This window comes from Hyaena hyaena, unplaced genomic scaffold, assembly GCF_003009895.1.
Source record: "Hyaena hyaena isolate Hyena2069 unplaced genomic scaffold, ASM300989v1 scaffold_1713, whole genome shotgun sequence".
NCBI classification, from domain to species: Eukaryota; Metazoa; Chordata; class Mammalia; order Carnivora; family Hyaenidae; genus Hyaena; species Hyaena hyaena.
In genome coordinates this window covers 23,743-39,691 of record NW_024082346.1, presented here as the reverse complement: position 1 = coordinate 39,691, position 15,949 = coordinate 23,743, and the positions used below count along the sequence as shown (strand labels likewise).

The 15,949-nt window shown below is 37.3% G+C and overlaps 1 protein-coding gene across 1 annotated transcript; it reads left to right on the top strand.

Moving 5' to 3' along the window:
* The first annotated feature begins 652 nt into the window (after positions 1-652).
* Positions 653-3,166, top strand: GSPT2 (G1 to S phase transition 2). The gene is made up of 2 exons (XM_039224688.1): positions 653-744; positions 850-3,166. The coding sequence occupies exon 2, from the start codon at positions 861-863 to the stop codon at positions 2,742-2,744; it is 1,884 nt and encodes a 627-aa protein (XP_039080619.1). The 5' UTR covers positions 653-744; positions 850-860; the 3' UTR covers positions 2,745-3,166.
* The last annotated feature ends 12,783 nt before the right edge of the window (positions 3,167-15,949 follow it).

Below are 15,949 nucleotides of genomic sequence, written 5' to 3'. Positions count from 1 at the left end.
CACAGCATTTTGGGCTAGCCATTGTTCAGGCACCTGCACAAATGCTGTAAGTTGGGCAGGTTCAGTGGGACAAAGTTCTCCTTGGTGATTCCTTCCATGGACACAGAGTACTTTACATGAAAACAAGTTATAAACCCCATCCTTACACCACAGAAGTCATCAACAAAAGTTACAGGCTTATGGGGCCCTATGAATGAGAGAAAATCAAAAAGCTTCAGGGTTTCAAATTAAATGAGTGATTTTAAGTCACATTTCTTAGGTTCAGCTACATCTTCGTGTATTTCATGAGTGCCTCTCTAGTTAGTAATTTCTTCCTTTGGTTGCTGGGTTTCTGGGTAGTTAACCCATCTCCTGCCTCTATTTGTCCAATAGAAATTCTCATTTTTACTTGAATCTTTGAGTAAAATTGTAAATCAGTTGTGCCAGTCTAGGTTTAATCATTACATTGTCAAATTGCTCTCCCAGATCGTGTGAACAAAAATGAATGGAAAATTTCATTTTACAAATTCTACTTTTGGATTTAGCCCATGGCTGAGAACTAAGCAGGCCCAACGTACGGATGGCAGCGAGGGGTCAATCCACGCCCCACGTTGGGTCGGCGGTGGAGGAGTCGGAAGTGGTTGGGGTTTGGGGGAGGAGATCCGCTCACACACAAGAGGAGAGGGTTGAGCCGCCATATCTGCTGCCGCTGCCGCAGTTGCGAATGCAGTGTTGGGACTTAGCTGCTGCCACCCTGCCACTAAGGTTCGTGTCGCTCCCCCTTGGCCCTTCGCTCTTGCAGCCTTACCCCTGGCGGCGTAGCCCGCTCTTTCTGGCGTGTTAACTCCGCTCCCTCCCCGCCACCATCAGGTCCTCAGACCATGGATCTGGGCAGCGGCAGCAGCGATTCCGCGCCCGACTGCTGGGACCAGGTGGACATGGAAACCCCAGGTTCGGCCCCTAGCGGAGACGGAGCCTCCAACGCGGTGGCCGAAGCCCAGCGGGAGCATCTCAGCTCGGCCTTCAGCCGTCAGCTCAACGTCAACGCCAAACCCTTCGTGCCTAACGTACACGCCGCGGAGTTTGTGCCGTCCTTTCTCCGGGGCCCAGCCCAGCCGCAGACCCCCCCGGCGGACATCACCAGCATCGATGAAATCTGCATCGGCGCGGGCGACCCTCAAGGTAAAAGGCTGGGAAGGGGGGCACCTGTGGAACATATCAAAGAGGAACAGTTAGTGTGGCGTGAAGGTTCCAATTCAGCCATTACTATGGAACTTTCAGAACCTGTTGTAGAAAATGGAGAGGTGGAAATGGTCCTGGAAGAATCATGGGAGCACAATAAAGAAGTAAGTGAAGCTGAGCCAGGGGGTAGTTCCTTGGGAGATTCAGGGCCCCCAGAAGAGAGTGGCCAGGAAATGATGGAGAAAGAGGAAGTAAGAAAATCTAAATCTGTGGTCATGCCCTCAGGTGCCCCTAAAAAAGAACACGTAAATGTGGTATTCATTGGGCATGTAGATGCTGGAAAGTCAACCATTGGAGGACAAATTATGTTTTTGACAGGAATGGTTGACAAAAGGACACTTGAGAAATATGAAAGAGAAGCTAAGGAAAAAAACAGAGAAACTTGGTATTTGTCCTGGGCCTTAGATACAAATCAGGAAGAACGAGACAAGGGTAAAACAGTAGAAGTGGGTCGTGCCTATTTTGAAACAGAAAAGAAACATTTCACCATTTTAGATGCTCCTGGCCACAAGAGTTTTGTCCCAAATATGATTGGTGGTGCTTCTCAAGCTGATTTGGCTGTACTGGTAATCTCTGCCAGGAAAGGAGAATTTGAAACTGGATTTGAGAAAGGTGGACAGACAAGAGAACATGCAATGTTGGCAAAAACAGCAGGGGTAAAACATTTAGTAGTGCTTATCAATAAGATGGATGATCCCACAGTAAATTGGAGCAGCGAGAGATATGAAGAATGTAAAGAAAAACTGGTGCCCTTTTTGAAAAAAGTCGGCTTTAGTCCCAAAAAGGACATTCACTTTATGCCCTGCTCAGGGCTGACTGGGGCAAACATTAAAGAGCAATCAGATTTTTGCCCTTGGTACACTGGATTACCATTTATTCCATATTTGGATAATATGCCAAACTTCAACAGATCAATTGATGGACCAATTAGACTGCCAATTGTGGATAAGTACAAGGATATGGGCACTGTGGTCCTGGGAAAGCTGGAATCAGGATCCATTTTTAAAGGCCAGCAGCTTGTGATGATGCCGAACAAACACAATGTGGAAGTTCTTGGAATTCTTTCTGATGATGCTGAAACTGATTATGTAGCCCCAGGTGAAAACCTTAAAATCAGACTGAAAGGAATTGAAGAAGAAGAGATTCTTCCAGGATTCATACTTTGTGACCCTAATAATCTGTGCCATTCTGGACGCACATTCGATGTTCAGATAGTGATTATTGAGCATAAATCTATCATCTGCCCAGGCTATAATGCGGTGCTGCACATTCATACTTGTATTGAAGAAGTTGAGATAACAGCCTTAATCTCCTTAGTAGACAAAAAATCAGGAGAGAAAAGTAAGACACGGCCTCGCTTCGTGAAACAAGATCAAGTGTGCATTGCCCGTTTAAGGACAGCAGGAACTATCTGCCTTGAAACATTCAAGGATTTTCCTCAGATGGGTCGTTTTACTTTAAGAGATGAGGGTAAGACCATTGCAATTGGAAAAGTTCTGAAACTGGTCCCAGAGAAGGACTGAGCAGTTTTCTTGATGCCCCTGCACAATACTGTGAGAATTGACTACAGAAGTTCACCATCTTCTCTTATTTACTGCCCATTGACAGACTTTTCTTCATATTTTGCCAAGAGAAACTTCGCAGCAAAAATTCATGTTTTGTCAGCTTTCTCATGTTGAGATTTCGGTTATCACTATTGAATTTACCCACAACTTTCCTCCTCCCATGCCATTTTGCTTCCTTGGACAGAACCAGTAATAGCTTTGTAAGTGATGTGGGTGTAATTGTCTATAACAATGAAAAATTAATATATTTTTTAATTTTTCATTTTCCCTTAGGACATTTAGTCAACCCTTGTTCCATGCAGATCAGAGTGTGTCAGTGTGTGTGTACATGTTAAAAAGACAACTAACATGTCAATAAAATATTCCATTTGAAACTCTTACCAGTATCTGAAATGCTTTTGAGTATCTTTTAAAGTTTGTACATAATAGTTTTCAATGAGCTTTTTTACTTTCTTAGGTAATTGAATACATTTTATTACTTAGGCTTTTAAAAACTGTCCTACACTCACTGTTTTAAATGAGGCATCTGCAAACAATGCACAGGTTTGTATTAAAGGAAACATTTTCACTTTGAAAAAAATCTATTTGAGGGCTCTTCCGGGTGAACTTTGTTTTCTCTATCCAATTTGAATCAATAATAGAGCTCTTTTCTTTCCCCACTTATAATTTGAAAAAGAAAGGCCCATACCATCTATCAGGTCCCATAATGTTGAGCATTGACAAATTACAAATATACCCGGGGATTCAGATCATATGTTGACTAGACTCTTATCCATACCCCATCATCTTTTTCCCCCCAAAATTATATTTTAATACAGCAAAACAAAGAGGAAGAAATTTGCTAATTAGCTCTTATCATCTTAATATACCCCTTTGCTTTGTTCAGCACCATACTTGTAATGAGGGACACAGCACAATAAGGGGCCTGCCTATCAAGAAGATAAATGCTTGCAATAGGGTTGTAAGTCATTTACTGAAAAGTAAGGGTTAGTGTGGGTCCAGAGCTGGGAAATGAGACCATTCCACCCTTGTATTCTTCAGTACTGGGGTTAGTAGGAAAGCTGCAGGGTCATTTTTACAATCAGATCAAAATACATTTTTGGGCCAGAGATACTAGATTTGTCCCTGAATAGTGTCTTGAAGAAAACAATGAACTCTCAATCCTGAGGTGGCTACTTTCATTGCCAAGATATCAACTTTATAACCTGTGTAACAACAGCTGAAAGAACCTCAGTCCTGGTAAGTAGGTAATGACCCAGTGTAAACACCTGCCCAATGGTGAGCAGTGCCAGTTTCTCACACTTGTGGCCTGGTTGGACAGGGGTGGAGACTAGCTACCAGAACATCCTGGACCCATACTTAGGCAGAGACAGTGTCTCCTTCTTCATGGTCCACTTATTTGTGTACGCATTTACCTCCAGGGTTTCTAACTTGTCAGAGATAGCCACTGGTCTTATCATAGCATCAACAGCATGGTTCTTTGAATCATCTATCATAGATCTTTAGGGCACGCACGTGGGGAAACCAGGAATTTTATTTTGTCATATGTCAGCTAAACTAATCCACAGGGATACACCTGATGTTGTCTTGGGCCCAGTCCTTTAATAATCATACAATGTCAGTGGAAAGAGTTTCATCTTTATTTTAGAGTTCCTTCTCTTGCCTCTGTGCTTTGTATTTTGTACAAAATACAGGCCAATTCAGTGTTTGCCAGAAGTTTTGCCCTGCAGCCACTTAGATAATATTTCTGATGCTGGGGTGTGTAGGTGGCTCAGTTGGTTGAGTGTCCAGCTTTGGCTAAGGTCATGAGCTCCCGGTTTGTGGGTTCAAGCCCTTCATCAGGCTCTGCTGACAGCTCAGAGCCTGGTGCCTGCTTTGGATTCTGTGTCTTCTCTGCCCCTCCCCTGGTCGCACTCTGTCTCTCTCAAAAATAAATAAACATTAAAGAAATCTAAAAAAAATATTTCTGATGCTGAATCAGCCTCATTTTTCACAATTTTAGTCATTTACCAATATATTGGATTATTGTGGATCTCTTTCACTAATAGGCCAAAGCCACAAGGCAGAACAGAATTCTTTTTCTCCATCCAATATGGATAATTTCCCATCAAAAACTGGCTCCTAAATGTCTTTCTCTCTCTTTTTTAATTAAAAAATTAGAGAGCGAGAGAGACAGAGTGGGGGAGAGACAAAGAAAGAGGGAGACACAGAGTCCAAAACAGGCTCCAGGCTCTGAGCTGTCAGCATGGAGCCTGACGTGGGGCTTGAGCCCACAAATTATGAGATCATGACCTGAGCCGAAGTCATACACTTAACCAACTGAGCCACCCAAGCACCTCCTAAATGTATTTATTTCTCAAAAGCCAGTTATATAGCAATTTCTCCACCAAGCACTCTGAACTTTGTATGTGTATGTACCTTCAGAGAGCAGGACGTACATCTTTTGAAGTAGATTTTAGAAACTAATTCTTTTCATTTCAGTGAAAAACAGATCATCAAGTGATTGGAGACACCAGACTCTGGCTCTTTAGGAAACTGGATGTAAATTCATGGTAACATTTCTTTCAAACTTCCTGAACACCTTCCTTTATAGGTCTTAATGTCTGATGGTGGTGTCCAATACTGCAAACTTGGGGCTGTTCACAACCACAGTACTAGTTTTCCCTAAAGCACACAGAGTATTGTCCTTTCAGAAGTCCCATATTACTTCCATTTCACGCCAGTTTAACCTAACAGTCTTCAGAGCTTTATCTGGCAACCAAAATAATATAGAATCTCCCCCATGTCAGGCTGCATGCTATAAATACATTATGAACTTCCTGCTTAAGGCTTTCTCAATAAATGCCTACCCATTGGCTCTTGGCAACTTTTCTCCCAAGCCTCTTCCTTTATTTCTTTGGTCATTATGCGATAATCTGAAATTCAGGGAAAGGGGTAAACTTATTCTGTATTTCAGCAAAGACCCCAAAAAGGAAGAAAAGGGAAAGTTTGGACTAGGTAGAAGCTAGCAGACCTCCACTTTAATCACTTTGAGCATCTTTCTCCGGTACCCAGAACAAACTGCCAGTGCCTTTAATATCTACTATAGCTACTGTTCCTGTCTTCAAAAGACAAGTCCTTTCTCAAATTAAACATTTGTTTCACAATATCCTGATTCTGGTTTACTACAATGCATGAGCCTTGCTTTATGAAGTTTACTTAAAACATTTTGCAGTACAAATACTCAACTCATTTTAGTTAAAATGACCATTAAAAAAGAAACTCTCCAACAACCACAGAAGTTCTGCTAAAACCTGAGCATTTGAACATGTTCACATTGATCCAGATTTTATTTTCAAGATTCTTTCTGTATTTTCTGTTGAGACTGTTAGCATATTTGCATTTTTTATAGTTTTAAGTTACAATATCTACTCATGGTTGACTGGTGGAGGATGGGAGATGAAAATCTGATCCAAAGTTTCTCATCAGGACATCACTATTTCCACAGAGTGGAGAAAGTGCACTTACCTTAGGATTTAAGAGAGGCTTTTTCAAAACACACTGTGTTTATTAATGTTCAACAGATCACTTAAATCAGCAGGGGAAGGGAAAAGAAAAAAAGGACTTGCCATGTAACATGCCATGTATGAGGGGAAAAAAAGAAAAAAATTGCTTATATACAAGAGGGTACAGCTAATAATTTGACATCATAGCCTGTAAAATATTGAGCATTGGCTTCCCTCACAGCTCCATCCTGCACTTAACAATGTCAGATTGTTCCAGAGGAAATTTGTCTAAATTCTAGGGGATTCTCTTTTCCTTCACTCACCCTCAAAAATATTGTATAATTTATTTTATAAATCAGTCTATGAGAAGTTCAGGCTCTAAGAATCAGACATCAATAAAAAGTTCAGCAAAGCCCCTTATTTTCTGTAGATTAATTTGAGCAATCAGAATTTCCATAAACAGATAATTTCCAGACATTTCTCAGCCATCCCATGATGGTATCCCTCTCTGATTGCTGAACTTGAAAAGCCTGAACAGAGACTATTAAGACCTGTCCCCCTGTTTTAACATGAGAGGACAAAAATAAGAAAGAAAAAAAAAAACACCTATCCACTGTCAGGCTGCTGTACACAATTGTGTCACTGTATCTCTCACTTGATACAATATATATCTAGTATGCATCCAATTATAGCTCTTCTTTCACATTTGGAGCACTGAGAAAAAGGCTTCCTCAAGTCTCTAACAGTAACTTAGATGAATAATCTCCTCCAGAGACTGCTTTTACTAGCTCTACTAAAGTCTATCAGTGACCTTTTGCCACACCAATAAATTCACAGAAGAATACATTGTCACATGGCAAATGACTAAGAAAGACCCCAAATAGTTTCTGCAGATTTAACTGACAGTCCCTGGATTAAAGGTTAGTGTTTGATTTCTACCTTTGTATTTCTTTTGGCACCCTGCTTTAACTGATGTTCATGTAACATATATTACTTAGCTTTCTAAACTGCTTTAGCTTCTTTTGCCAAGTAGGTAGGGTATAAGTCAATAGATGAAATAAAATGGATTAATACATTTTTTAAACATCTAAAGGCTTAGCTCTGAGTGGTGCTAATGACAGAATGCTCCATTCCCACCTGTGTTCTTCAGTGCATAATAAACAAAAAAGAACTGTGGTCTGAAATAGTAGATGAGCTGCAGCTATGAATTTGACACATTTAAGAAGGGGATACAGAAGGTTTGAAGGGCAGGAGATATTTCTAAGGAGGCCTTAAACTTTTAAAGGATGGTGATTCAGGATGGATGAGAGGTGGCTTCATAAAATCCTGGTGGTGAGTAAAATATTGCATTGACCACAACTGAATGTAATTCAAGAATTGTTTGCCTCTATGGATAGCACACTATTCGAGGGCTGGAGGGAAGCTAGAGGCATGAGAAATCAGAAAATTCATAGCAGAATCTGAGCTGGGCCTGCAGGTAGCTGGGGGAGGGCGTATGAATGCACATCAGATTCATTCTGTAAGATGAAAAGGTCAAAACTACTAGCAATATCAGCAGCATGGAAGCCAACTCAGAATGGTGACATTGCCAAGACCCCCACGTGTAAGTGTTAGGCTCCACACCATCTACTAATGCCTGACGGAGTTAGCGGGATCCAAGATAACACATATGACTTAAGTGTGCATACTGCTAACAGCTACAATGAAGGGCAAGTTCTGCTTTAGGTCACCTTAGTGCTTCCACCTCTGCCAGAAGAGTCCATAATCAGAGAAGTGGTAGATATCAAAATGTCTTCTTTCTGCCTAGGAAGCAGTGGACCCCTCTTTCTTCCCCTTTTTATATTTCAGAAAATGATCTTGGTAAGCCAGAGAAGGAACTATGGCAGAGGAATGTGGCAGAGGTAAAGCAATGTGCTGTAGAGGCACTAATAAGAACCCCCCCCAAAAAGCCACCTCACCCCTTTTTTTCTGAGTCTCTGTTCCCCCATGTATGACATGGAAATAATGCTGGCTCACTGTGTTATGGGATTGTTGTGAGGCTAGAACAAGGTAGCAGTTTATGAAAGTGCCTGGAAATAGTATGTTGCTCAATGCTTATGAGTTTATTCCCCTCAGGGCATATTCAATCCTTATATTTATTTCTGTTTTGACCCTGGTATCTCTGCTTCTCCTTCTCACTGGAGTTGTTGATTGCTGACTCAATAGCTTTTCGTACCAAAACACTGTGGTAAGAAAATGGAATTTTTTAAACAATATTTTAATGTTTGTTTAGTTTTGAGAGAGAGAGAGAGACAGACAGAATCTGAAGCAGGTTCCAGGCTCTGAACTGTCAGCAAAGAGTGCAATGCAGGATTCAAACACAAACCTCAAGATCATGACCTGAGCCTAAGTTGGACGCTTAACTGACTGAGCCACCCAGGCACCTGGAAAACTGATTTTTAAAAAAGAAGCAATATGTTCGTTGTTATCATGTATGGATCATTATATCTGTAAATACATATACATTTCTTTTTCAAAAAAAAGAAGAAGCAATATGTTCAGTCTGGATGGGGTGAGGCTCAGAATTTTTCCAGTCCAATCATGGCTATCCCATTCCCCTTTGTCAGATGATGGTTTTGTTTTCAGCTTCCCTGATACCTAAGGGTGGCCATGTGGCCCAGTTCTGTCCAACAAAGTGTATGGGGAACATGTAGGGGATTTACAAAGATAAGACTGTTTCTTAATAAAAAGGATAGATGTGAGAAAAGAGGACGATGGTACTTGGAATGTGATGGAGATACCTGGAGCTGTTGTATACGCATTGTGACAAGCTTTTGGTCATACAGTCAACCTGCTGAAAATGGTTGAGTAGGAGGTTGGAAACTTTAATATATTTTTGGCATCTTTGTGCAGCTAAACCAATGCAAGAGTACTTCCATACTTCTTATTCTGGGGAGGGCGAGGTAAGGCCCTATTTATTTATACTATTGTCTCTAAACTTCAGCTGCATAGTAACCTCATTGAAAGTAGTTTTTAGAAATACCAATGCCCTGAATCCATACCCAGAAATGCTGATTAATTGGCCTATATTGTGGCTTTGGACATTTAAAAAAGCATTCTGTTGTAAATATGTGAGGTACATGACAAGAAGTAATATTATGAAGAAACCAGGTAGGTCTCACACAGCCTTCAACAATTAAGAATTCTTGGCCAGAGGCACCTGGGTGGCTCAGTTGGTTAAGGGTCTGACTTGGGTTCAGGTCATGATCTCACCATTCGTGGGTTCAAGCCCCACGTCGGGCTCTGTGCTGACAGCACTAACAGAGCCTGGAGCCTGCTTCAGATTCTGTGTGTGTCTCTCTACCCCTCCCCTACTCATGCTTTCTCTTTCTCTCTAATAAACATTAAAAAATTTAAAAAAAAAGAATTATTTGTTAATATTATTTCATCTGTACTCTCACATACTTCTCTCTACCCACAGGTTATTATGAAGCTAATCTTAAACATCATATCACTTAAAAGATTATTTCAGTATCTAAAAGATATAGACACTTTAAAAATATAAGCACAATAACATTATTGTATTTTAAAAATGAATTATAATTCCTAAATATCTTCAAATATTCATTCCTAACTTAAAATTTTCTAACTGTTTTATAGTTTTTCTTTTTTTAATTTTAATTGAAGTATAGTTGTCATACAATGTTATATTAGTTTCAGGTGTACAGCACAACAATTCAACATCTCTATACATTACTCAGTGCTTACCGTAAGTGTAGCCACCATCTGTAATCAATGTTATTACAATATTATTGACTCTATTTACTGTGCTATACTTTTCATTTCCATGACTTACTTATTTTGTAACTGGAAGTTTGTACCTCTTAGTCCCCTTCATTTATTTTGCCCATCCTCCAACTCTCCCCTGTGGCAACCAGTTTGTTCTCTGTATTTATGATTCTGTTTTTGATTTTAGATTCCACATATAATTAAATCATATGGTATTCATATTTCTATGTCTGACTTATTTCACATAGCATTATGGCCTCTAGGTCCATCCATGTTGTTACAAATGGCAAGAGCTCAATCTTTTTATAACTGAATAATATTCCCGTGTGTATATATACATATATATATACATATATATACACACACACATACACACACATGCCACATCTTTATCCATTCAACCATCAATGGACACTTATATATCTCCAGAGAGAAGCACACAGCACTACCTGTGAGATATTCTTTTCAGAAAGAAGGAGGAAGAGGAATAGGAACAAGAAGAAATATCTAACTTGAATCTAATAAAGGCTATGTCTCTAATGTGAAAATCAGATTTCATAAGTCACTCAGAGAAGGACAAATACTATACGATTTCACTCACATATGAAATTTAGAAACAAAACAAATGAACAAAGGGGGAAAAAGAGAGAGACAAACCAAGAAACAAACTCTTAACTATAGAGAACAAATTGATAGTTATCAGAGGGGATGTGGAGGAGCATGGGTGAAATAAATGATGGGGACTTAAGAGTACACTTATGTTGATGAGCACTGAGTAATGTATAGAATTGTTGAATCACTATATTGCATACCTGAAACTAATATAACACTGTATGTTTACTATACTGGAATTAAAATTTAAAAACTTAATAAAAAAAGAAAATCAGATTTCAAATATTTATTTAAAAATAAATATTTATTTCAACTCATGATCCAGTTTACTTGCCTGCATTATAAGTTGTTAATATGCCTACTAGGTCTCTTTCAATCTATAGATTCTTCTTCCTTCCTTTTGGTATTCTTGCAATTTGTTTATTAAATAATTTGGGTCTTTTACTTTCTAGAGGTTCATAGATTTACAGATGTCTTCCCTTTATCATTGTTAACATGTCCGTCTGTCTCCTGGCTTACCTATAAATTGTTAGACACAGAGCCTTTATTAGATACAAGTTGCTTTCTTTGTCTTCTTCCTTTTTTTTTTTTTCTTTTAGCAAGAATAGCTCACAGGTAGTACTGTATATTTCCATCTGGAGACACATAATGTCTGGTTGTCTCGCTCTTTTTTTTTTTAATGTTTTATTTATTTTTGAGAGAGACAGAGAGACAGCGTGAGCAGGGGAGGGTCAGAGAAAGAAGGAGACACAGAATTTGAAGCAGGCTCCAGGCTCTGAGCTGTCAGCACAGAACCTGACACAGGGCTCAAGCCCACGAACTATGAGATCACAACCTGAGCCAAAGTCAGACGCTCAACCAACTGAGCCACCCAGGCGCCCCAGGCTGTCTCTTTTTTTATGATGTTAGCATACACTGATGATTATCACCTAGATCTCATATTTCATTACAGATTATAGGATGAAGATAGTTTATTTATCCTTCTCACTTATTAGCTAGAATGCTTCTCTAGGGAGAATTTTCCCCACTTTAATTATGTGGTAACACAGTAGATATACAAATGGAAGGATCATTATTTGATTTTTTTCCTTCTATTTACCAGTTTCAAATTACGAATTTATTCCCTAGTGATTTTATAGGTTATCACAGAGTATATTTTCAGAATCACCATAAATATAATATTTAAAGGCACTTAATGTGTTTAAATATATTTAATAACTATTCTTATAGATGCTCAAATTGTTTCATTTTTAGGCATCTAGGCTCTTCAGATTAGCTCTTATTCTTTTTACATGATGACAGTAGTCCTTCCTCCTTTCTGGTACATCAAATTGTTCTAGTGTTACCTTATATATTTCCTGAAATTAGCTAATTCATCATGTAATCTTGATTTATTTTTGAATGGAAAGTGTTTTATAGAAAGCTAGATCATGGTACTTGGCTACATGCTACCAGGTTCATCACAGTTTCCGGTGCTTTGTAGGGGGCAGAGCTAAGAAATATATATTTTTGAAGTAAAATATAACATGAATTTATACTGATACCTCTCATTCAGATTCAGGGCTTCAGGATATACATCACTGATCTTTCATCAGTATATCCTTTCTCTGACAACACAAATCTTGACTCCCAGTGACACCAACAAAATTATTCATTACTGTTATTCTATAATTCACAACCAAAATTTAAAAAAAGAACATACCAACAATACCAATCACAATACTGATTCTGAAAACAGTTTAAAAGTTTCATCTGATTCTTTTGATTTTCAGGTTGTATTCCACTGGAAATTTACAGGACAAATGACTATATTTTAGAATCATCCAAAATAGTTTCTGTGTTGTAATACTACCAATTGGACGCATGATAAAGTCTATTAGATTAATTTTGCTTTTCATTGCTTTTATTTTATTTAGTTTTTATAAACAGGTAGGAAGTTTGCATAAGACAAAAGTCAAACCTACTAAAGAAAATATTTTAGCAAAGTCTAGTTTCTCCTCTTGTCCCTCCCAATCTGCACCTTCTGTGCCATGTGTATATTTTTATAGTTTGTTGATTATAATTCCACTTGTATTCATACTCATCATGTGTTATAAGTGATAATGTGCTGTACAACTTTACTCTTCTTGATTTTTTCACTCATCAATATATCCGGGAGAGCATTCCAAATCAATATATAGAAATAGTCATCATCCTTTTATATAGCTGCATAATATTCAATGTTTTATTTTTTGAGTCCTCTATTCATGGATATTTAATTATTCTAGTTTTTGTTATAATACATATTGCTACAATCAACAATTCTTTCATATTTTCCCAGTGTTTCTTTGATTTTGAGAATTGAGATTTATGGCACAACAGGTATATGCTAAATATTGATAAATTCTCCTCCATAAAAATTTTAGTATTTTGCACAGAGTTTGTCTCTTTTAGAAAATGTCCCAGTTGATTCTGACATTCTGGACAGGTTAAGAACCACTGGCTTAAGTTGTTGTTAGTTGTATTTTATTCTCATTGCGGTTTTATTTTGGTGTTGTTGTTATTGTTACTGGAACTAAATGTGTAACAACCTAATGCACAATTCATCATTGAGATGTTCCTACTGGATTTGATACTAGTAGAGGTTAAAGACTGTGCTGAATTCATCTCTACATTCACAATGGCTAGCACAGGGGCAGGAACAAAGCAGGTGCTTATATATATGCGTGATGGATATTAAATGAGGTAGTGAAATATAGTGGCATCATATTGGATTGCTTTCTTATAAAAATATATTAGTGTTCCTGCCCCTATATCAGATGTTTCATTCTCTCAAGGCATGGAGTGTATATTATTCATACATCATTTAGCAAACATTTATTTAGAGTGTACCATTTGACCAGCAGTGTTCTGGGTGGTGTAGATAGAATAGAAAACTAAACAGGTAAAATGTCTGTGCCCCTGTGGGGTTTATGTTTTAGTGGGGAGGGAGATATTAAACAAAATAAGAATCAAATATGAGCAGAGGAGGACTAAACGTTAAGAAGAAAATTAAAGCAGTGTAACAATGAAACTGACAGAGATTTTTGCTGTGGTTAGGCCTGCCTGTGCCTTTTAAGCAGAAACTGGAACTAAGTGAAAGATGGTTTGTCCTATAGAACGTTTTTGAATATTTATTGACTAAAAGAATGGTTATGATTGCCAAGAGAATCTTAAGTCTCTGGCTATGTTCCAGTCCCCAGATCAATGCACCCCTCCTTATTCCTGTGTGCTAAACTCCTCCCTTTCAATCCCTCTAAGATGGCCCACAAAGTCTGCCTGGGAGACACTGAGCCTTATTCCACAAAATCAATAATATATTAGATATATATCAAGCTTTACAACGAGATAATAGAAAAACACCACCTCAAGCATACAAGGAGATTCATAAAATTTTACTGTATGTCAGATCACAAAGAAAGTATCTTCAAAGTAGAAATAACACAGCCAGCATTCTTTTATCATAATAAAATCAAGGTAATTTTTAAAGAAGTCTTTGCATCAGAAAACTTTAAAAATCTATTAGGGAAGCAAAGTTGTACAACAAAAGCACACTGAGCCCATAAAACTATTAAAAGCTCTTGAATAACAGAAGAAAGACAAACCAAAATTGCAGCATTAAAAAAACAGTAATAATGGAAATCCTACATTTTATAATATGTAGGAAATATCTAAGCAGTTGTAGAGGAAATTTAATATTTAACTTTGATATCTAATTTTAATTTAATGTAAATTTAAATTTAATATTTGTATCAGTAAAATTAAAATAAAATTGGGGTGCCTGGGTGGCTCAGTAGATTAACCATCTGACTACTGATATCAGTTCAGGTCATGATCTTGAGTTTGTGAGATCGATCTCAGGGCAGCATGTCAGGTTCCATGCTGACAGCACAGAGGCTGTTTAGGATTCTCTCTCTCTCTCTCTCTGCCCTTGTCCCGCTCATACTCTCTCTCAAAATAAATAAATAAACACTAAAATAATAAAAAATAAAATAAAATTAATGAACTGAATTTTCAACTCCTAAAGTTAGGCAAAGAAAAAACAAGGTAAATAAAAAGAAATCACAAAAAAAAACAATGATGAAGATTATGAAAAACATTACAGATATAGGAAACAGAAAAATAGTGGAACTAAAGATATCAAAATACTGAATTTTTAAAAGAAATTAATAATAAAGAATCAACCACTAGTTAATGTAATAAATAAATAGAAAACATACATACACAAAATAAGAAATGAATACAGGAAAATAACCAGTAAGACAGAGAACATTTTAAAAATAATAATAAAATAATTTTTTGCACAATAAATCAAAAACCTAAACAAAAATAATGTCAAAAATAATTCTAATTGAGATGGAGATCTTAAATGAACCAATTTCCATAGAAGACATGGGGAGACTTATTAAAGAAATTTTTCACGGAAAAACACCAGGCCTTCAAATTTTCACAGAAGAATTTTACTAAAAACGTAATCACCAACTAATCACAATGCTACATATGTTATCAATCCTAATGCTACACAGTATACTCCAAAACATAGACGATAAGTAGAAATTCAAATTATTGTTATGAAATGACAATAACATTGATACCAAAACCTCATAAAAATGGTATGTTATAGGACAAGTTCAATTATGAATATTGATGCAAATCTCCTAGATATAATGTCAATAGACAGAATCCAACACCACATTAAGAAAATAATATACCATGAACAAGTGGGATTTATTTGTAAGCAATTAGAAACTGTTCAATAGTGGGGAAATATGTTAATATTATTCATATTATGATAGGCCTAAGGAGAAAAGTCATATACAAATCTCCAGAAATTCTGAAAAACAATCCAATGCAATCAACACTTATTCTAAAAAATTCAAAACAAAACAAAATAAAATTTTAAAAACTCAGCAAAATAGGATATAATGGGTACTTCCTATCTATCTGTCTATCTATCTATCTATCTATCTATCTATCTATACATATATATGTACGTGTATAATAGAGTATATATTTGTGTGTGTATCTAGAGATTCAGATACACAAACACAAGTACACAAAAGGAGTGTCTATTTTATATCAATACTAAAGTAAATACTAAAATTCACAATTAGAAACACAAGAGACCTTTCTGCTAAGGTCAAGAACAAGGAGAAAGTTGTCCATACTCTTTAAACTATTTCAACTTTCACTATTCAAACTTGTAGTGGAGCTATTAGCCAACACAATTAAAAAACAAACACACACAAAAAAACCCAAAAAACAATTTATAGGCATATG